General features: G+C 45.4%; 1 protein-coding gene across 2 annotated transcripts in view; it reads left to right on the forward strand.

The window, feature by feature from the left end:
- CENPN (centromere protein N) overlaps window positions 1-22953 on the forward strand; it is a 183820-nt gene that overhangs the window by 30192 nt on the left and 130675 nt on the right. For both annotated transcript variants that reach the window (XM_069216905.1, XM_069216906.1), the window contains exons 3-4: window positions 20399-20567; window positions 22456-22501. In XM_069216905.1, coding sequence (XP_069073006.1) covers window positions 20399-20567; window positions 22456-22501 — 215 coding nt within the window. The remainder of the gene's footprint in view (window positions 1-20398; window positions 20568-22455; window positions 22502-22953) is intronic.

Below are 22953 nucleotides of genomic sequence, written 5' to 3' on the forward strand. Positions count from 1 at the left end.
CTTCAGCACCCAGACCCCCCCAGCAACCACCAACACCACAGATTCACCTCCGACCAACCTCCTGCTCTCTTGGACCCCCGTCAACGACAACAAAATCATGAACACCATCCACTCCAGCTCCCCATCTGACCCCTGCCTTCACCACATCCTCAACAAAGCAAGCTCCGTCTTTGCACCCCAACCACGGAAGATAATCTACAGCTCCTTCGAGTCCACCACCTTCCCAGAGAGCTGGAAACACGCTGAGATCAACGCCCTCCTCAGAAAACCCAAGGCTGACCCAAAGGTCCTCAAGAACGTCCGGCCAATCTCCCTGCTCCCCTTCCCGGCAAAAGTCATTGAGAAGGCTGTCAACAGACAACTAACCAGCTTCCTCGAGGAGAACTGCACCCTGGTCCCTTCCTAATCCTGATTCCGCAGCAACCACAGTACGGAAACTGCCCTCTTAGCCTCCACTGACGACATCGGAACCATACTGGACAACTACAAAACCGCAGCCCTCATCCTCCTAGACCTCTTGGCCACGTTCGACACAGTCTGCCACCACACCCTACACTCATGCCTCAGCAATGTAGGAATCCGCGACCGAGCCCTGGACTGGGTCACCTACTTTCTCATAGGTAGAACCCAGAGAGTCCACCCCCCCCCCCCCCAATTCTGCTCGGAGGCCACCAAAATCATCTGCGGCGTACCCCAGGGTTCATCCCTCAGCCCTACCCTTTTCAATGTCTACATGGCCCGCTCACTAACATCTCCCGATCCCACAACCTCAACATCATCTCATACGCTGACAACACCCAGCTGATCCTCTCCCTCACCAAGGACTCCGCCAAGACCAAACCTCCGCAAAGGAATGAAGGCCATTGCCGAATGGATGAAGAGCAGCTGCCTCAAACTCCATTCCAACAAGATGGAAGTCCTCGTCTTCGGCTCCACTCCCTCCGCATGGGATGACTCCTGGTGGCCTGCCACTCAGAGCCTCTCCGACTTCCATCGACCACGCACGCAACCTAGGATTCATCTTGGACTCCTCATTATTCATGACCCAGCCAGTCAGCGCCATCTCCTCCTACTGCTTCAACACCCTCTGCATGCTCTGAAAGATCTACAAATGGATACCCATCGAAACCAGAGAACAGTCACCCAAGCCCTCGTAAGCAGCAAACTGGACTACGTCAATGCCCTCTACGCAGGAACCACGGCCAAACTCCAGAAAAGGCTGCAACGCATCCAGAAAGCCTCCGCACGCCTCATCCTGGACATCCCCCACCGCTGCCACATTACAGACCACCTGAGAAACCCCCACCATCAGTGCCTAGAGACCCTAACGTGTGAGTAGTGCACTTTACAAATTCCTGATTGATTGATTTGTTACGGCTGGGAGCTTTACCCGATTGTAGGCCTCGTAGGTTTAACAACAGTTCCTCATCTATTAGGTCTGCCTCAAGAATGTCCCTTTCTTCCTTGGTGAGCTGCTGTAAAGAAATGTGCTTTAGAAAGTAGACACAGTCCTCCATCGTTGGCTTCGTGTTGGAGGCATTTAGGCCCTCATACTATGTTGCAAATGTTTTGGCAGTAGCCGCACTCATCTGCGATGCTTCAGCCCCTGAGGTAACGGAGCACCGAAGAGCATTCCCTGTCCCTAGACAATTCCACAAAGCCCCCAGCCTCATCTTGCCAAACCCTATGAGGGGTAAGAGCTTCAGATTTTTTTTTTTATATAATTATTTTATTATAAAGATTACCACACCCCTAGAATCCGTGGTCTAGCCAGCATGTGCTCTCAGTACATAGCCAAACCTATCTAGGGCCTTGTAATAGTTTCCCTTTAGGTAGGTCTCCTGCATGAGAATAATGTCAGGGGTGTGGTGCTTCAATTACTGCAGGACTAATGTGCACTTCACCAAGCTACCCAGAGTGTTCATATGCCAAGTCCAAATACTTAGATTTTTGTTCTTGTTGTTGTAAGGCATGAATATTGGCCTAAGTTGGTTCCAGCTCAGTATTCTTAACCCACTAAAACCCTCTGTGCAGCCACTGCTTTCCAATCCTTTCCCAATACCCACAGGTGTCAATGTCCAAACAAAGGGCTACCCTGGATGCTTCACTACCAGAGTACTCGTTTGCTCTGGTTACTGATAACTCCCCCTTCTCAACGATGGGACCCGGACAACTAGAATAGTTCCTTAAATACAGGTCCTTTGGGCCAGTTTTGGGTGCAAATACCACAGTCAGTCCACACCCTTGCTCCCCATTAATGGAGCAAACCTGTTGTAACATTCCACTGCCCTGTTTACTGAGTGCAGCATTATCTGGGCCACTCTGTGAGAGGGGCAGTTTGTTAAAATAGCCCAATTGCAGTGGAGCAATCGGAGTACTTTGCAGAATGTAGTGAATGTGCGCCAAAGAGATTCCCCATAAATGATGGATACTCCAAAATTAATTACCACCATCTATGTCTTTTTGTGCCGGCCAGACTCACTTTACTCTGCATATTATTAATATATGTTTGCTATCCACCAAGTTAAAGTGCGTGTGTGTGCTTAACCAGTACATAACCTTATTGCGGCGAGAGCTCCACGATTCCTCCAGATCCATTTTGTAAAGGTGGAACCCCTGCCAAAACCAGCAGATGGGAGCATGAGGCTGGTAGCAAATTCAATGGGAGTAGGCTTGCAACGGTGCTATCATCCCTTTTCACGGCTGGAATTTGCTCCTGGCAACACAGGTATCGCAAGCAGCCTCTTCATGGATATCGTAGGCGTTCGACTGAGCAGGAATGGCCAGGCGTGACTCCATCTTTTTAAGGCACTCTTTATTTGGCCGTCAATTGGAGTCGAGAATTTTTAAAATATTATTATATAAGTTCTTCTCAGAAACATTAGCCATATTTGATATTGCTGTACAGGTTGGCCTTCTTACTGCGATGCCTAAACCCTTGTTCTTGCCTCTGTCGTGAGACTCACTTGGCCTGTGCAGGTGAGTTAGTTGAGTGACTGCCTCCACTGGCGTAGTCCTCGAGTAAGTACTTAAATTGGCCTGTGCCTGGGACTCCACGGGCAAACATTGGACAAAACTTACAACACTCCCTTCACCCTGAGCTTCTTCCTGGATTACGGGGGGGAGTGGGGGTACAGTATCCTTGCCAGCACTTCTAATAGGTTCCACTATGCAATCTGCCAGGGAAACAGTCACCATATTATTTGCTTCTATTCTGGTGTTTCTGCCCCAATCCCTCACCCCCCATGCTTGGTGACAGTCGCCGCTCTGAGTGCAATTTCGTTATTCACAACTACCACCGCCCACTCCAACATTAGATCAATGGAGGTTGGTATAAAGGGGATTTTTTTGGGGGGGGCTCGTCCCTAAACAGCCCACCCGCTTGGGCTTTCCCATGACAGGAATTAAATGCTCAGTCAAGCAAATCTTCCTCACTTCAAAGACTGCAGGGCCCCTTGTACTACCCACCGTAGTAAATAAAAGAAAAGGGACCCAGCCCAGCCTCTGACTGGCACAGGTGGGCGCCCTCTTGGCCCAGGCACGTCCCGTGCAGCGGGGGCCAAGTAAAATAGTTTTGTGTGATTCCGGGCACACGTGAGGTTGCTGGCAACCCTCCTACTGCACTCCGCTGTTGGGAGTTGTAGTCCCAGGTGGCCAGGGCACAGTCCTCGCGTCAAACACCATTTTCCATTTTAAAATCAATTTGACTTATTAATTAATTTGAAAATGGTATGTTCCAATCATCAGTTAGACATGAGAGACTGTATCAATAATCGTGAATGTTTTCACAGGCCTTCTTTAGCTATTAATGCCTTTAGCTTTCTCAAGTTATTTTACAAATATGCATCCTTAATGTAGTTGTAATCTGTGAAGAAGGGTTTACCGGACAGACCAACTGGAAAAGCCCACCAGTGAGACATAGTACATAAATGTCTATGTATACTTTATAGTAACAGTGGTTTGTGGCCCCACTATCATCGAAGGAGCTGCTTCAGGTTACCAAGGAGCTTTGGCTCTAAAGCTGCACAGTTGCTCCAGCTTCTTGTCCATGATAATGGAGAATAAAAAGGTTTACTGCCAGCGAGGTGCCAAAGCTTCACCATCTATGATGGGAGGTTAAACAAGAGGTCTTGAAAGTAGTATATATTTTATTTATTTTCATTTCCTCTTGCTAAACTGGTCTGGTGTGCCAGTTTCATTTTTTTTTTTTTTCACTTTACAATTAAAGTATTTTGGCACAGTAAGCAAAAAACAATGGTTCGTGATGTGAGTCACAGTAATTAAGAGTGGCTCTGGTCAAGTCAGGTGCTCCACATCAATTATGGGTTTGTGACCGGCACACCACCAAAGCTGCCGGTTGGTGGCTCCAATAAACTCTACAGGTCTCCAGAAAAGTGAAAGGGTTCAATGGAGACCAAGAAAGAGGTCACAGTTCCACAGACTGTCCAAGATGACCCATAGAACAGCATGTCACAGGGCCTTAGAGATGGCACGGAGGAAGCTTGTCCTAGTGGACATCAGACCGTATTGGAAAGAACTACAATCTTGGTATCAGTCAATCTCGTAAACAGTTATGTGGTCACCTTTCTGTAATCACCACCACCACCATTTGATACCACCAAAAAGCAGAATATTTGAGATAGAGACTTTTGATTATATCATTGATGCACTAGAAAAAACAGAAAACAAGATTATTATTAAATACCTAATAATGTTGCTGGTGATGATGTAACCCATCTCTCTGCTCCCTTTCCCAGACAAGGAAATAGATAAAGCCGTTAACCAGCAACTCACCAAATCCCTCGATAAACATGGTATCCTAGATCCATCCCAGTCTGGATTCAATAGCAACTACAGCACTGAAACTGCACTCTTAGCAGCCACTGATGACATATGCATCATACTGGACTGTGGAGGCATGACCACACTTATCCTCCTCAACCTGTCCATTGCATTTGACACCGTCTCCCACTCCACCCTCTGCAACAGACTACATGATGCCGGCATCCGATACAAAGCCCTGGATTAGATCAGGTCCTTCCTCATCGGAAGAACACAGAGGGTCAGACTACCGCCGTTCACGTCAGAACCTAAAGACACTTGCTGTGGAGTTCCCCAAGGATCTTCTCTCAGCCCAATGCTTTCCAACATCTACATGGGACCCTTGCTAAGACCACCAAACAACATGAGCTAAACATAGGCTCCTATGCCGACGACACCCAATTGATCATCTCACTGCCCGAGGACTCTTCTCAAGCCAAAAGAAATTTCCACAACGGGATTATAGCAGTCCCCACCTGTATGCAGGCCAGCTGCCTCAATCTCAATTCGGACAAGATGGAGATCCTTGTGATCGGCTCCACCCCTTCTGCCTGGAACGACTCCTGGTGGCCCACCACTCTGGTTAAAGTTCCCACTGACCAGGCTTGCAACCTAGGCATCATCCTGGACTCGTGTCTACTGATGACCTGCCAAGTCAACGCCGTCTCTTCGTCATGCTTTCACACCCTCCGACTCCTTTGGAAGATTTTCGAATGGATTCCCCCGGACACGAGGAAGAGAGTCACCCACATGCTCATCACTAGCAAACTAGACTACGACAACACACTCTGTTCTGGCATCACCGAGAAACTTCAGTCAAGACTACAAAGAGTCCAGAAGGCAGCAGCCAGGCTCATCCTGGACATCCCCTGACACAGCCGCATTTACTCACCTCAGTGACCTACACTGGCTCCAAGTCAACTAGCGCATCACATACAAACTGCTGATCCACACATACAAGGCACTGCACAACATAGGACTGGCGTACCTCAACCACCGCCTCACCTTCTACGTACCCAACAGACCTCTCCGTTCCTCCCAGCTCGCCTTTGCAGCCGCCCTAAGATCCAGATAGGTACAGCAGGAGGAAGATCCTTCTACCTAGCAACCCAGACATGGAAAGCACTACCTGTCAAGCTCAGGCAGACCGCATCGCAGAAGCAGTTCAGGAAAGACCTCAAGACCTGGCTCTTTGACTGTGCAGTATGCCCACTTACAGCACCTTGAGACCCTATGGGTGATTAGCCGCACTCTGCAATTCCATGGTTGATTGATTGATTGATTAAAAGAAGCCAAAGAAAATGCTGCGAGCTGATGAAGTTATGTAGTCAAATTTTAAAGAAGCTTTGAATCTCAAATTCAATCCAATGCTGAGTGTAGGTTACAAAAACGACATTTTCAGTCAAGAACCACAGAGTTGGCGAACACATAGACAAATTAGTGGAGAGACTGTATACTCTCTTCAAACACTATATTTTCAATGCACTTAATGATGAGGAAGCAATACGTCTCAGAGTTATTGACGGATGCCTGTCAGATTGATTCAGACGACGAATGCTGAGAGAAGCTTTAGTTTGCAGTGAGTTCTCATGGCTGCCAGAGCTGAAGAGAGTGCTGATAGAGTAGCTGCTGACATGGAAGTTGGAGGTGTCCTATGGGATTCAGTTTTGAATATGAAAAGCAAACGGAGGCACAAGGCTGAAGGACACAAAATGACGTCTACACAGAAAAAGTTGTTTTTTAGGTATAGATTGTCATTTCCATGTGAAGGTAAATGTCCTGCCATTGGATAAATATGCAAAGGTTGGTGGAAGAACAACCATTTTGTGACAGTTTGCAAGGTGAAGATGAAGGAGAAGGTAAGTGCATCACAGCAAAGACAAAATGGCCGCCTGAATGTTCCATAAGCAACGTTCGACACGCCCACAAGGCCAATGGACAACACCAATTGACACAAATCAACACCAAATGAAGTCCATCGTTATCCAACGCATCATCAAAATGTTTTCCGGATATCAATATCAAGTGAGAGTGAAGATGATTGTACAATCTCTGTGTTTACCTCAGACAAATGTGCGCATGTTGGACAGGCCACATTTAAAGGAAAACAGCCAAAAAAAAGTTGACATGAAAAAGCACCAAAGTCATCCGAACATTGTCCAAAGAGTTGACAGTGATGCGTTGATAAACATCATACCTGAGGAGAAATGTAATGAACTATCTCCATTGCCACAACTGAGGCCATCAAAACTCAAGAATGTACATGGGCTGCATCCACGCCATTGAAAAATCAAAGATCCTCTGTAGCGACGATGAAACACAAGAAGACAAAAGTACAAACCCCCATCCATGTGCTTCAAGGTACGGCGTCAAGTGTCTGTTTGCTCAGTTTTAGTTCAGCTGCTGAAATGGGACTGATCTCCGTGAACTACAACATGAATGCTCATCACAAAAACAGTAAGTCAGTTCTCTTCATTGTTTCATGGGTTTGGAATGCATATGACTATGAAAGTACAATTGCATATTAATGAGGACATCCGCACTGTTGCTCCAAGACACAGACAAATTGCATTTAATTTGCACAAAGCTGTTGAAAAGTTACTTGAATCATTACTTAAACATGATATCAGTGAGCGTTTACTGGTCCAACGCCGTGGGTGTCTCCCGTAGTAGTAGTAGTAGTACCCAAAAAGGACACTGAAGGAGCTGTACGCATCCGTGTGGATATGCATCAAGCGAACAAGGCTGTTGAAAGAGAACAACATCCAGGTCCTCACATTGCTGACATGATTATACAATTGACTGGTGTAAAAGTCTTCTCTCACCTTGATTTAAATAAAGGATATCATCAGTTGGAACTCGAGGGGAATTACAAGTGCATTGCAACCTTTTCTGAACATATTGGTCTGTTTCGATATAAAAGACTACGTTCTGGTGTGTAATTAGCTGCAGAGGTTTTTCAAGATGTCAGTGGATGTATCATACAGACTGTCATGAATGCTTTCAACTGTAATGATGACATTGTGGAATCGTCACAAAACAAGTTCTCCAATCAGAGTCAGGTTTCCTCATCTCGATCTTAAAGGCCTGTCATCTATACAATTGTCTATCACCAAAAAAAAACACTCAACACCCTTTAAGCATGTTAGAGTTGCCAAAGCATGTATGAGGAAGAATTATTGTTGATTTTTTTTCGGTCCCCTTGACAATTGACACCACCTGATTGTTGACAAATACTTCTATTTCCATTGAAGAAAGATCCGTCGAGAGAGAGTCATCGAGAGGTCAGAAGGCATCTTTGCGACATGGGGTATTCCTGCGATTTTAAAATCTGATAACAGCCCACTTTTCAACAGTAAAGAATTCAGAGACTTTCTCAGTCATCTTAATGTGAAGCATCAGAAGAGCCTACCTCTTTGGCCACAAGCCATTGGCTTTGTCTAATGTTTCATGAGTACATTAAAGAAAGCTATTTAGCGTGCCGTTTTGGAAAAGCTGAACCTCAAAACTGTCTTGAATTCCCCCTCCCACCTTACCGTTCAACCCTCGACCACAGGTGAAAGCCCTGCTCCTTTGATGTTCTGGAGAACAATGATGACCAAGTTACCTCGATGGACCAACACAAGATCAGGTACTGAGGAAAAAAACCTGTACCAAAGACTTGGATTGTGAATGGAAAATGAAAGCCTATGGAAACAAACGACGGCATGCAAAAGTCATTATTTTCACTAGAGGAAATTGAGTGCATGTCAGTCAGCTGAGTGCATGTCAGTCAGCTGAGAAAATGTAAGTCTGTGCTCCATTTGATGCTGAGCCACTCCATGTCGTAACCAGCAAAGGACACATGGTGACTGCCCAACATCCTGAGAGGACGATTAGGAGAGATTCTTCACATTTTCGACATGTAGCTTATCACTCATCTGATACTGATGTCAACGTAGAGACTGGTTCTGAAAGGACAATTGAAAAACCCCTGACTGCTGTTGCTCCTGCATTGCCAATGCAAATCGTGGACACTCCGTTCCAGATTCCAAAGACAAGATCCGAACACGTAATCAGAGCACCGCAAAGGCTCATTAAAGAACTTATGTGTATATGTTTTGAAATGTGTTTTTTTGTTTTTTTTTAATAAACGGAGGAGGAGATGTAGTGGCGTGTGACTTATTAATGACAAAATGCTTTCGGCTCCTATTGGACTCTGTAGAACTGTGATGTAAGTGTTAGAGCAGGATAAAGTGAATGCAGATTTAGAATGTGGAGTTCGCAGTTACACGCAGACAAATAGACGTGTGGTGTAGTGATTGATGGATACCTAGGCTGGGGAAGAACTACACGTTGTCTCTGATGAAACAGGACTATTGTTTTTCAAACCAGCATTGCATATGATGCCACAGTTAACACTTTTGTATGATTCTGGAATGCTAGCTGAAGTGTGTATTTGTATATTGTTATGACAAGACTGTTAGCAGTGGGGGGTGGGCAACAAGGCCAAGAAGGTGGGCGCTCTTTGAGCTAGCCCGGAGACGTGGCCGTGTTATCCTGCAAACATCAAGCACTATCAAGAGAATCAGATGCCCGTACTGCCTGTGCTGTGCTTTCCTGGAAGTACCGGTGCTGCAGTTTGCCCTGGCTCGAATATTTATGCGCTGTGAAGCGAGGCATGGACCGCGTGATTGGTCGCGTCCTGTGTCCGCGTTGTGGAGATGGGCAATTCCTACTGCCAGCACCGCCTTCACCACCCTGGGGCCTGCGGCTGGCTGCGGTGCCTCCCTGCCTTGGCTGTGCGACGTTGGTACTCTGGCAAACAAGCCTCCCTGTCCCCTGGGGTGAAGAAATTGCTGGGGCTGCGATCTGCAGTGGCCCGAGGTTTGTCGCCGGCTCTGACTGGAACTGGCCCGAACTGCAGCTGAGAGGCTGCAGCAGAGCATGCCTGGAAGATGTGGGTCCTAGCGGAGGCCTCTTTTGTTTGGGGCTGGGGAGATCCTGGCGGCTGGCGAGCGGACACAGAAAGCAGGTGAGTCCAGGATTCATTCCACGTTGGGGAGGCTGCGGGGCTGCTGTTGGGTCAAGGGGTCCTATCAGGCCCAGGCCTACACAGCGACTCCGCCCTCCTCCCTGCTCTTTATCTGAACATTCTCGCTGGTTCCGTGCAGTCCCACACCAAACACCTGATGTTTAGTCCGGGCTCTTGGCCAGCAGGAGCTGCACTGAGGTCTGAGGATCGGCTGGACGCAGTTGATTTAAGGAGCCCGGGTGAAGTCTGGGAGACATGACCATCGTGCAGTAGTGTTTGGAATAGGTGGCATGTCAGACTACTTGAGGCTGCCTTCCGCTTGCCTACTCTCCAGCCCATGACACACCCTTTATAACATACAGCTCTTGGGCGGACGAGACAAAACACAATACTGGTGCTGCGGTCTCGAAGCGCTATACCGAACAACCACTGTGCTTCTAGAAATAGATCTGAAGTTAGGAGCTACACTCTTCTTAGGCACACCAAATGTGCATTCACTTGAACTTTAAAACGCTTTCTATGCACTGTGGCATTGGGAACAAGAGGATGTTGCCCCAGCTGTGAACTGAGCTACTCATGCCTGGTTGGACCCTACCTCCCCAAACCAAAGGCACACTGCATGCCTGAGAATTAGCCTCCAACTGGAATTGTTCACTAACTCATCAACACCACTTAAATCTCTTGCGGCCAAACACCTAGCCCACCTTAAATTTGCCTTGTGTGGCTTTGCATTTCCGAGCTCTCCTGTAGGTAAAAGACATAACTGTACTATTGCTAACCAGTCAACTGCCAAAACGTGTCCAACATGTCTTTGATACAGCCTCTACCACATTGCAGGTCGTATATTGTTACTGCACTCCTACCCCCTATTTGCCCTACCACAACTTCTTCACCACCAGAGTCTCCATCTTTATTGGACAACCTTGGAGTATGGCTGTCAGACATGGGCTGCTCATGCAGTAACACTGGGGCACCCCAGTGTGCCCATCAGCAACCCCTCCACCTCGAACATTGCTCCGGTGGCACCTCCACTCCTGTCGACCTCGCTAGACAACAACCTCGACTCAGTACTAGTTGTCATAGAGTGACCCAGAGCATCACTAGAAGCTAAAATTTACAGTGTGGCGTCCGATCTTAGATTGCTACACTCACCAGAACTGGCCGACAGATTCGCTTTGGCACAACAAACCCTCATGGATCTCCAGCCACAAAACAGCATTGTGAACTCTTTTCTACAATCATTGTAAGATTCTGTAATAATACTGGAGCTGAAGATGCGGATGGGAGATCAAGGAGAAATAACACCTGGGTGGTGGGATTGCCGGAGAATACAGAAGGTTGTGAAGCAACACAATACATGGAACGCTGGCTGTGTGACCTTCTGCCCCCACAAACACTGTTGCAGTACTTTTTGATTTGAGTGTGTGCACCGGGTTCCATCCAGGAGGCCCCCACCCGGAGCCGGCCCCTGTCCAATGGTGCTGTGATTGCTGCATTTTCAAGATACCGACTCAATCCTACGTGGGACCAGAAAACGTCCGGAGATAAAAGTAGACAATGCTCATGTCATGTTCTTCCCAGACTACACCATAACAGTCCAGAAGCAGAGTAACTTATTTATGACAGTGAAAAAGAGACTCCGTGAACTAGACCTAAAATACTCCTTTCTTTTTCCGGCGCTTCGTAGTGTGGTGGAGGAAAACACCACACACTTCTTTGACTCTGCGGAAAACACCTGTCAGTGGCTTGATACACGCAACCCACGCGTCAACGGATCCTCCCAATCAGGTGCATCTATGGCTATGTTCTTTGCTTTGTGATGCCACCTAAATGCCAGCATAATGTAGTAGATGATAATTGCATGCATACCTTTTTCTACCTAATGAGATATGTCTGAAGATCTAAGCACACGACAAATGCCTCAGCTACTGGGACTGTGTAGGGATGGGCTGCTGCCTGCCTCCCAGAACTATACATTCTGATCTTCTAATGCTCTTAGCTGTTTGTAACTAGGTGTCATGTAGCACTTAAGACTGTTGTCTCTCCACCCCCCCCCCCCCCCCCCCACCCCTCCCAAATAGATAATATTTGAGTAGAAATTTTATGTATCTGATACTCCGTGGTTTGGTTGGGCACTCGGTTGGTGTACTGCTCATATGGTATTAACTGTTTTCTGCTTTTTTTTTTGCTGTCTGTTACATGCTTCTATTGTACACATGCTAAACATGTTCTCTGCTCGCCGTCTCAGTCCCCCCCCCCCTTCCCACATTCCCATCGGCACAGGGCTACCATTACATTTCGTGGTGCACCCCTTCTGTACCTGCCATCACCACCACAGCATCCATTAAAGTATTGACATGGAATGTCCCCTGGATCCATACCCCCAAATGTAGCTACACTGTCTATTCCTACCTTCGGAGGCATGCCATAAATGTCGCCCTGTTGCAGGAATCCCTCCTGATTCACCAAGAATCCACTAGGTTGCAGAGACAATAGCACGGCCATGTGTACGATACTCTTTTTTTTCCTCATATTTCCATGGGGCACTGCTCTGGATTAAACCAGGCACTCAGTTTGCTTCCGATGAAGTGGGCATTAATTAAGAGGGCAGATATGTGTTTTTATGGGCAGGTTGGATGGCTGTCCTATCCTACTTTGTAGCGTCTGCGCCCCTAGCGTGAAACTAGTGACATTCCTGCTTTAACTTTCTCAAGCTCGGTCACGCTGGACGTTACTGCATGGCTTCTTGGGTGTGATTTCATCAGTGTGCTCGATACAACATGAGATCGTTAGTTTCCCCATTACCTCGCACTACTGCCTCCTCTAGTGCCTAAATGCTACTCACTGGGCTCCACAGTCGGGACTTACTTGACATCTGGCACCATCACAATGAGACCACCGGAGTCTACTATTACTACCCAGCGCCCTATTCCCGGCATGTGCAGATTGACAGGCTGTTGTCCACCCAAATATTGCCCAGATATACTACCTAGTTCGCACTCATTCTTACCATAATCCCCAATACTTACAATTTGTCTGGGAAACTCACCCTCACCCCATCCCAAACTGACGTTTGCCGCCAGCAGCATTAGAAGACACGCCCTTTTACGAGTCTGTTGCCACAGCAATAACTGAATATTTTGACCTGAACAGTGACACTACAGCAGTGCGCTGCACGGAATGGGATCCATTTAAAGCCTCACTGAGGTGGCACTGCATGGGGCGGTTCACTGGAACATAAGGCAACAGCTAGATACGGAAATTCTGAGTATTGAGTGGAAACTGATGCAGATGGAGAACGAGTTAGTAACTAACCCCTCCAGGCGTCACACACGCTCCTGCGGTTAGGGCCGGCTCGCTCCTGGAGAGGTTAATATGGCGGATCGCGCAGGCGGGCCATTGCGGTGCTATGCTGTACACCCAGCAGGAGATTCATCAGGAGCTTCTTTTACCGAACCACGATGTCCGCATCGGTGGCCATCGCCTCTTTTCTATGCACAATGCCCCTTCCCTCCCTCACCCAAGAAAGGAGCTGGGTGGTCATATCTTGCCCCTTGAAATACGTGAGACGATAAGGACATTAAGGACTAGTAAGACTTCAGGCCACCAGTGCCTCCTGGCAGAATTCTATAAAGCGTATGCCATGTTTTACGCCTCAACTGCACTTACTTTATGGCGAAGCGTTGGAAACATCTAGACTTCCAGCCTCCATTTGTGAGGGTCTCATCTTCCTACCGAAGCCTAACAAAGAACCCACGGCCTTGAGTTCGTACCGTCCCCCTGGCGCTGTTGAACACAGATTATAAAATTCGCCTATCCCCATTGATGCAGAGTTTAGTGCATTCCGACCAAAACTGGTTTGTGCCAGCCAGAAACGCATCATTTAACGTCTGACGCTTTTTTCACATAATGGAATGCACCCCAGGGCGTGGCCTAGGGCAGGTTGTCTGGTCCTAGATTTGAAGCAGGCCTTCGACTCCTTGGAGTGGGTGTTCTTGTTCACTGTTCCGCCTCGCTTGCAGGTTTGGGGAATGTTTCCTAAAGCTTACTCGACTATACATGCTTCCAATGGCCAAAGTGAAGACAGGCTCACTGGTTTCAGACCCTGTTTGCCCGGTTAGGGGCATGCGTCAATCTCAGCTGCGCTTTTCCTGAGCAGTGGAGTCACTGGCGCTTCGCCTCCGTGTGTTGGGTCATGGGTATTCACCTTGTACACGGTGTCCATACCGTCTGACTTTATGCTGATGACCTTCTGGTATACTTGAAGGATATATCGTCCATTCCTGAGATGATCGTTCATGCCACTCTGTCGGCACTCAAGGTTAACCAGGCCAAATCCTGCTTATTTCTTCTCTCCCCGCATGCTCTAAATCTCGAGTGTCTCTCTCAAAACCTTTCTGGTCCGGCAGCCACACAGGTCCAGGCATCTGGGGCTACAGATATATCACACATCAGCGGACCTGCTGGAGGGCAACATGATGCATGCTGTTGCGTCACTGCCCACCCAGATCACCTTCTGGCAGGTTTTGCCCTTATCGGTAGAGGGAAGAGTGGCTGTACTGAAAATGGTGGCCCTCCCTCGGCTCCTATTTCAACCTGCCACTGTATATTCGTGCCTCATTTTTTCCTTCATTCAAGGGGGTCGTCGGGTGCTTTGTGCGGGGCACATCCAGGTGTTGCATGGCACTTTGTAAACTTTACCAACCCACGGGCAGAGGGGGTCTAGCTATCCCTAATTTCAAGCAGTTTTATTTAGCGTCCCAGCTCTAATGGATTGCGAATTGGCTTGCTATACTGCAATTTGCAGATGTCGCTTCTTCACTACTAGCCTGGAAATAAGAGGCTATATTCTGTCTGTTCCACATGTGTTACTGACCTCCCGCACCCCACCCGACCCTATTACTGGTAGTGCATAGATGCTACAGGTGTAGCCTTTGCCTCACCAAATTGGGTCATACCATATGCCCCAGCTTTGATGCTACAGGGTACGCCGCGTGGGAACTGCTTCACTACTGTATCAGAACTAATCTCCTGGGCCAAAGGGGGTGTACTGACAGTGGGTGGTCTCTATAGTGACTATCATATGATACACTGGCAGTGGAAACAGGGGCATTGTCCTCCCGGGCAATTCTTACTACACGCATCCCTTATTGGCGCACTAACACAGCAGTGAGGAGAGATATCTAGTGAACTTCCTATGCACCTAACCATACAAGACCTTCATGTCGGGCCCAGGTTGCCATTTAGTACACTGGTTGGCTAGCTCTCTGCGTGCTCATATGGCACCTTTGCTCGCATCTCTATGCAAGAGGTGGGAGTCGAACCTTGCTTGCCCGCGCACCGATAAAGAATGGTCTACTTTACTGAAGAGTCCTATTATATCCCACGGAATGCACGGTTTACATCCCACGGAATGCACGGTTCCGATTAATTCGGCTGTACATACCTCACCCCCTCTAACATAAACAGGTACTTGCACACCTCCATTGCCTCCTTTCAGCGCTGCGAGCTTGTTGATGCAGATATAGTGCTTGCATTTGTAGTGGGATGAGATAATGCATCGCCTGACACATTTCACAGACAGAGTTATTTCTAACAGATAGAAGGCGTGTATATTGGGTCTTCACGGCAGAAGCAAAAAGCTTAAACTCACATCTCCCTTCATTGGTCTGGGATTGATCCTAGCCGAACGATCGATCACACGCATGTGGAAGTCACCTGACCCTCCACACCTGATAGTCTGGATTCGCTCATTCACAAATTTGGCACGGAATGATAGTGTGGCACTACATAATGAGGATGTCATAAGTTTACGGAGGCAACCCATGGCTAGCAGCTGCGACGCTATAATGGCAAACATCCACACAGATCTTCCTGATAAATCTACACCACATGACTCCTGGCCATCCCCTGCAGTTCCAATTTGACGCGGGCACCAGGCTGTAAAACTCCTCACACATCCACGCTTTTCTCTGATACACAATGGAATTTCCTGCATTACAATTGACGTGCGTCCTGCTGTGACTTGCTTAGATGATGGACGACTATTTCTTTTTTAACACTGAGGGTGGAAATGTAATGAAACGCGTATTAGCATGTTAATGTTTTTCTTTTTAGTCATATTCTGAATAATCCGTTTGTAATGTTTTCGTTATACGCACGCTATACTGCAGTGTTGCTATAGCTGGTTGCCATGCACTTTTACCTTCACTGCCACATTTGTTTGTAACTGTTGTGTTATTGTCTCATCACTACATCATGTTGCCCACCTCTTAAGACTTGCAACCTAGTAGATGCATGCTTTGTGAATGCTGCATGGCGCCTTTGTCACTCTGTGCCTGCAACTCGCTCTGCAGTGTTTTTTTTTGCCACTGAACGGACAAGCATGTTAAATTACGGGATTCCACTGCATGTTAAGCATGATACAACTATGACTGTTTGTAAGATTCTCTACTAAAAGCAACAATAAACAGATTTAAACAAAAAAAGAGACTGTTAGCAGTAAGCATAGGATATGGTAAGGAGGCTGTCCATGCACTTAGCTAACCGGGGTTGTACTTAGAGTACTGCCCCAAACTTTTGTTTGCCTGTGATGCTCATTTTTTGGGGGCATTATCAAACGTTTAAGCGTTTCAAGGTTTAGTGTTTAATGTGTAGACAGTCTTTAAAACATACATACAAATAATTTACCACACCCTTCTTCCTTGCTTCTTAATACATGTTATAAGTAAAGTAACCAACGTTTAGTACATAAAATAGCTCTCCCCAGCAACACGACTTTAGCAATCTAACATTCTTAACCAATCCTCTTTGACCACTAATCCAATCAAATTTTTTAAAATTTTACCAAAGAGCATGCAACATCTAAAAAAAAATCCATATTCAACAAAAGCGCAAATGCCTCATTACATTGATTTATATCCTATGTTATAAACAAAGGCTTAAAAATCAGACGGCGAGTCCTATTAAAATGACGACAATCGATCACCAGATGAACATTCAAATTATGATACCGCAACCCACATGTGTAGTTATTATCTGCATCTAAAAAGGCAGCAACATTTTCAGCCTTTCAGTAACGAAAGCTTGAGGCCAAACGAAATGTAAATAGGGCTGAGCGTAGCTGGGCATCGGGCAACACTGATAAGTACGGAAATGCCCTCCTATTTTCCCGTGATTCTACCACGTACTTGGTGGACGACATCATCCCTATATACTTCATGTCAGCCAATTTAGACACTCTTCTACAGGGCATTTTAAACTCAGCTTTCGAAAGATGGGAAGCCTCCGTTATCCTAAATGCCTCCATTTTTAGAGCCCCGCAATTGCTGCCTAACTTCTTCTGATATGCACCGCCCATCTTAACTCACTTCTTCCTATCTGTGCAGCAGATAAGGCTGATATCGTCTGTCCTTCTGCGGACCAAGTTTGTCCCAAAATCGCAGGGTTGCTTTATAATCTAAATATTTCCACACCTGCAAATCCCCTTCCAGTCTTAATTACCTGACTCATCACGCTCTTTGGGTGGACTAACAGTTTTTTCATAAACTTATTCTCACATTTTCCCACCCTCTGCCCCATTAAGGCATTGGGTAGGGACCATTGCATTATAAGCTGTCAGGAGTGGAGACTAAGAGGTTCCCCTTGGACTAGGCCCCAAATCGTTGCTATTGCTCGCATTTCGATCAGTTCTTAATGAAGGGTCCAGCTCAGCTGTCTTGTAAACTTCATACCAAGATACTTGTAGGATGATGCTACCTCCACCCTACTATTACCTAAAAAACACTTATGATTTGTCTCCTCCCCCCCCCCCCCCCCTTCCCCCAACAAAGGAAATTATTTTAGTTTTTCCAAATTCACCTTTACTTTGTTGGCCTCACAATAATTATTACATCTATCCAGCTTTCTCTGTAAGCCTCCTTGGGTCAGATCCAAAATTCCCAAATCATCTGCATTGAGAAGGCATGGCACATGTCTACCCCCTACTTTAGGTGAGCAGGACTGGGTTGCCCCCAAAACCCCAGAAAGATCGACTAGGAGCAGGGAGAACAATGTAGGTGCCAAAACACACCCCTGCCTTAAACCATTACCTAAAGGTACTTTTTTCCTGAAAGGGACCCTTCCAAATCAAGTTCCACTTGGGCCCAATTTACAGAGTACAATTCCTGCAAGATCGCCAATAGACATTGGGGGATTTTCTGCTGCCTTAATTTATCCCACAGAATGCTCCAGATCCACCAAATCAAAAGCGGAGTCTAAATAAACAAAACAGCAGAATAAATTCCTAGTTGTTACCTTCGCCTTCTGCCCCAGAGCCCACAAACTAAAAGAGTGATCTATAGTTGAGTGCCTGGGCTTAAAAACCCCTGTTCCATTGATACGATTCCGTTGCCCTCTATCCAGTCCGTTAGGGAGCGAAGGATGACTTAGGAGTACAGTTTTACACCCACATCCAGCAGGCTTAGTATACGATAGTTTGCAGGTACATTCCTTTCACATTTTTTATTTACTGCTGCCTTCCGGCTGGATGGGAATACACCTGTCCTCGTTATGGCTATGACAACGTTTGAAAAAAACATTGGCCACCACATTGGGTTTAACTTAACCACAAGAGCTGGCATATTATCTGGTCCTGCCGCTCTTGTTACATTTTGGGAGGTTATCAACTTGGCTAAAGAATGAACAGAAAATGACTCCAAAGTTCCTCCCCCACATTTGGCCAACTTTCCCTTGCTATTGATTCTCTAGCCCTATACATTTCACTTAGAAATGTTACGCAGTCAGTTTCTGGGACCATACTTCTTGCCAATGAGGACGCATTACCACAACTGTTTTGGACCAACTGCCAGAACGTCCTCATGCCCTTTTCCTGCAGGGTCCTAATCATAAGGTCTCAATTCGACTGGAAGAAGGCCTGCTTATTTGTCTTAACCAGGGCCTCGTGCTCTCTTGTCTTACTATAATAGACCTCATTAGCATTATCAAGTTTGAATGTTCTATGTAATTCAAATATTCTTTGTGCCCGTTATTTGCTTCCTACTTGTGATATCCGTATCTGATCAAAGAGGCTCTGGATGATATTGTGCAGAACAGTTTGAAACTTTTTGTTTATTTCCCATATCCTCCAGTTATGTTGGTAGAAATAATCATAAACTTTCTAAGGTATTGAGAAGAGAAGTTACCAGGTCTGTGAAGGAAAGGACTGTCTAGATAGGTGAACCTGTCAGCTTCAGAAAGTATGTTTACTTAGAATGAAATGAAGTAGGATGTGGTGTGTGTGTGGCCAAATTCGGTAGGGGTTTAGGGAAACAGGAATTTTATAGTGATGAAGCTATTGTGGAGCACATCTGAAAAGAATTTAGTTGTAGCACAGTGATGGAAGTGAAAATGATGTTCACAAGAACTTTAGAAGCATTTGAAAGACTAAGGAATTTAAAGGTGGCAAGTTCTGAATGCAAAAGAGGTGGTATAATGGATATGGGGTTAATGTAAATGGATTAAAAAAAACATAGGTACTGAAAAGTGAGTCGATGTGCTGTGTCCTTTAGATGCGCCCCTTGACGGCATCAAACTTACAGCAATGCTCTGGGTCAGACAGTTGACTAAGCATTTGCCGACTCAACAGCACATCTAAATTAAGTGGCACTTTTGTCTTTCGTTACATAAAAAATAGATATTCAATGCAACCACTGGGTCCATTATTCACTGTAAGTGATATAGTGAGCAAGTCGTTTGCTAACTCAGCAACACATCCATATATACTTACCAATCTACATATCAACCATCTGGAAAAATTACCCTACGTCCACCACACCAACATAGCACTGCATCAAAGCCACGTAATGGGCAGAGTGCCTGACAACTAACCAAAGCCAAAACCTGGAAAACTGAACAAGCCAGCAGAATAAAACAAGCAGCAGTATTCTTTAAAACAAATATCCAATCACAAAATATTTTTTGGGAGATACAGAACAAGATTGTGCCAGTCACCTTCCAGTATAATTCATCAACAGACAATTTTGTCGACTTTATCTCCCTCTGGCCCCTATCCAATATCATTCACCACTGAACAACACAAGACACATTAAAATACAAAGTCAACTGACCATTTTGAATCTGGTTAATGTTTATCTCCGATCGTAAGTCTCCTCAGCAAAGGTTGTGTACTATACTGAGCTCAAAATATAAACATGGCTGTGTTGCAAGTGTTGTGTGGTTCTCGTGTGAGTGACGGGGACTACGAATGGCATATGTTATAATTAACATGATGGTGGTTCTAGAAGGCTCAGCAGATTGATGTGTTGACACCAGATACTGAATTGTGCAGAAACATTAACTGCACTTTAACAATAATGAGATAATGATTCAATTGAAGAATCGTTTATATTGTGTATTTGATTGTGGTTATTGAGTGGATGTGGCATTTCACATTTTAAATATATTTAGACATGAATATAGTAATATGATACACTGAAACAAAATTTGGGACAGGGTTGCTAATTGATGTCATTTAGAGAATAACTGCTGCCTCATTGGTTGTCTTCTGCATCTTTCTGCTTTCAGGATGGATGAAGTGATTGAAGAATTCATAAGAAGGACTTTGCTCAAGTGCTCTCTTGCCCAGATGATGCCCCTACTGAAAGCATGGGGGTTGCTAACTGACAGACAGCTGGAAACACTGACTTTGCGTAGAAAGGAGAGACTTGTCCAACAAGTTCTTCAGCTTTGTGAGGTATTCAAGGATATTTGGATTAAAAACATGACTTTAAAAAATGGAAGGTCAGAAACCTGGTCGATGGTGGGAGGTGGGTGATTACAAGAGATACCATGCCTCACTCTGGGAAGAAGCAACACACCAATATTACATTACTTTCAGTTTTCTTCCCACATATTTGGCCCTGTTTACTTTCTTTTCAAATGGTTGCCTAATTGATATTTCAGTTCTTGGTGGGGCTGTTTTGGAACGTAATAAAACCCGACTTAAAATGCTAGCAGTCCTGTCTTTGTTGCAGACGTTTTGTGAAGCTGTTTTTATAGCATTTCAGCAGGTGTCTTTCAATAGGTGCAGGGTCCTTACAACGAACCATTGCGCACCACGTAACCACATCCTAGCATTTTGATGTTGGTGAAAACAGCAAGGCAGTCATTGTGTCTAACAACCCTCAGCTGTGTGGCTGAATGTTTTAGGCTGGTTACGGTGTGTTTTTATGTGAAAATCTGATCAGCAAAGGGATACTATTTGCAATTAGTGTATCCTGTCCTCAAGCCTCTGCAAAAATAGCATTGATAGCTGTGAAATTCTGATCATGATCAGTTATCTGTAAACTTTCATGCTAAGTTACAGTGAAGCACTCTCGTCTCTTTTCACCTCCAGTAAATTGAGTGTATCTTATCTGGGGTTGCCTGCACATTGCTTGTGCTGTGCTTGCAAACTCTCTTGTATTTAAAGTCTTAAAAAGGGCTTAGAACCTTCCCCACACTTACCATTCTTTTATTTCAAAGTTGCTCTAATTGACATGCTCCTCATTGGCCAGCACATCGTCTGCACACTGTCCATATTGACTTCTGCTCTGGTTTGCCGTCCTTGCTTGGTGTGGAGCTTGGGCAAAGCATAGCTTCCAGTCACTGGCCAGTGTCCTTCCACTGGTTACTCACTCTACTGGTACTTTTTTCATTTGTGAATAAGCAATCCATACGAGTGCATCTGCAGGCGGTCTCTCTCCTCCCTGTGGCCTTACAGCATTTTCCCTGGTCACAACTTCCTTCCAAAGTTTGCATAAGAAGTGAGACGTTTTCTCACAGTCTACTCCCTTGTGTTTTTACCTTTGTCAGACCTGCTTCTCCCCTTTGGCTATGTGAAAAAATGTTAATACTGGGTGCCCCAGTTTGTACATTCTCAAAATAGTCGAACGCAGTTGCAATAACACATGAAAAAAACATCTTTTGTCTCTTTAACTACATGCCTAAAAAATATTGACGAAGCAAATAGATCTTGCATAGGCGAAACCTGCCTGCTTTGCCAGTACTAGTTTTCTTTTCTTTTCCTTTTACGCAGCTCTCTAATGGTAACTCGTACACTATAGTGTAGATTTCTTTTGTTTTGCAGTATTGATTATTTGGAGAAATACTTCTATTCATGAACACTGATACACTGTTGTGGGGACCTAGATTATTCCTAATTGATTTCTCTTTAAAAGAAAAAAAACCTTATGTTATTCTCTCCCAACTGATCTCTGGGTATTCTCTCTTCCCTTTTCATTCCGGGCCGTCCTTTACTTGTGCTCTAGCTCTCTCTCTCTCTCTTTCTCTCTCTTTCTCTCTTTCTTTTAGGTTCCTTCTTTCAAGTATATCTATAGACATACGGGATTAGATCTAGCTGTCTATGGTATGGAAAGTTCTTCAAAATATTTCCACAACGTCACCCACAGTTTTTATAAGAATTGTTCAGCTGTAGTAAATCAGAATAAACCTGCAAGTTATTTCTGATAATTCACAAAAAGCCTTCTAACTTGAATCAAAAGCTGTTATCCTTACTCCACCCAGATAACATTTTTCTTTGTCTGCTCCCACTGTAAAAGCAAAATTGTTTTATTAGTTCTCCTTTATCCTTTGCTCTTTAGGAAGTTCCAGCTTCTGGGGATCAAGCAGCTGCTCTTGATCTGGTTTGTAAGTAGCACCTGTTCCTTAGTTTTTATAATAATCTCTTATGAAAATGTATTACTTGACATTTCCATTTCTGTGAATGTGCACCAAACGTCCCTAGTTACACTTTTAGTATGGTATATTTGTTGTTGGGAGTGGGATGGGTGGAAGTTGTAGGTTTCCTTCACACTAACACCTTAGAATTACACTTAAAAAAAATACTCCTAATAAATACCATAGTGCATGCCAACGCTCTCCTAAACTAGTTTGAGAATTACTTTGATCTCCATTATGCGGAATGATACCAAACACTGCCTGAAACATTACTATGCAAAACACGAGCAAAAACAAGAATAGAAAAGGCAATTGCAAGAAATTAGCTCCATTCAAAGTGGCACCTCGGTTTATAAGTAACACTGTCAACTGATCTGTTTCAAAAACATGTGATTCTGTGGAAGTTCTAACACAAAGAGCTA

The sequence above is a fragment of the Pleurodeles waltl genome, chromosome 12 (assembly GCF_031143425.1).
Source record: "Pleurodeles waltl isolate 20211129_DDA chromosome 12, aPleWal1.hap1.20221129, whole genome shotgun sequence".
Lineage (NCBI taxonomy): Eukaryota > Metazoa > Chordata > Amphibia > Caudata > Salamandridae > Pleurodeles > Pleurodeles waltl.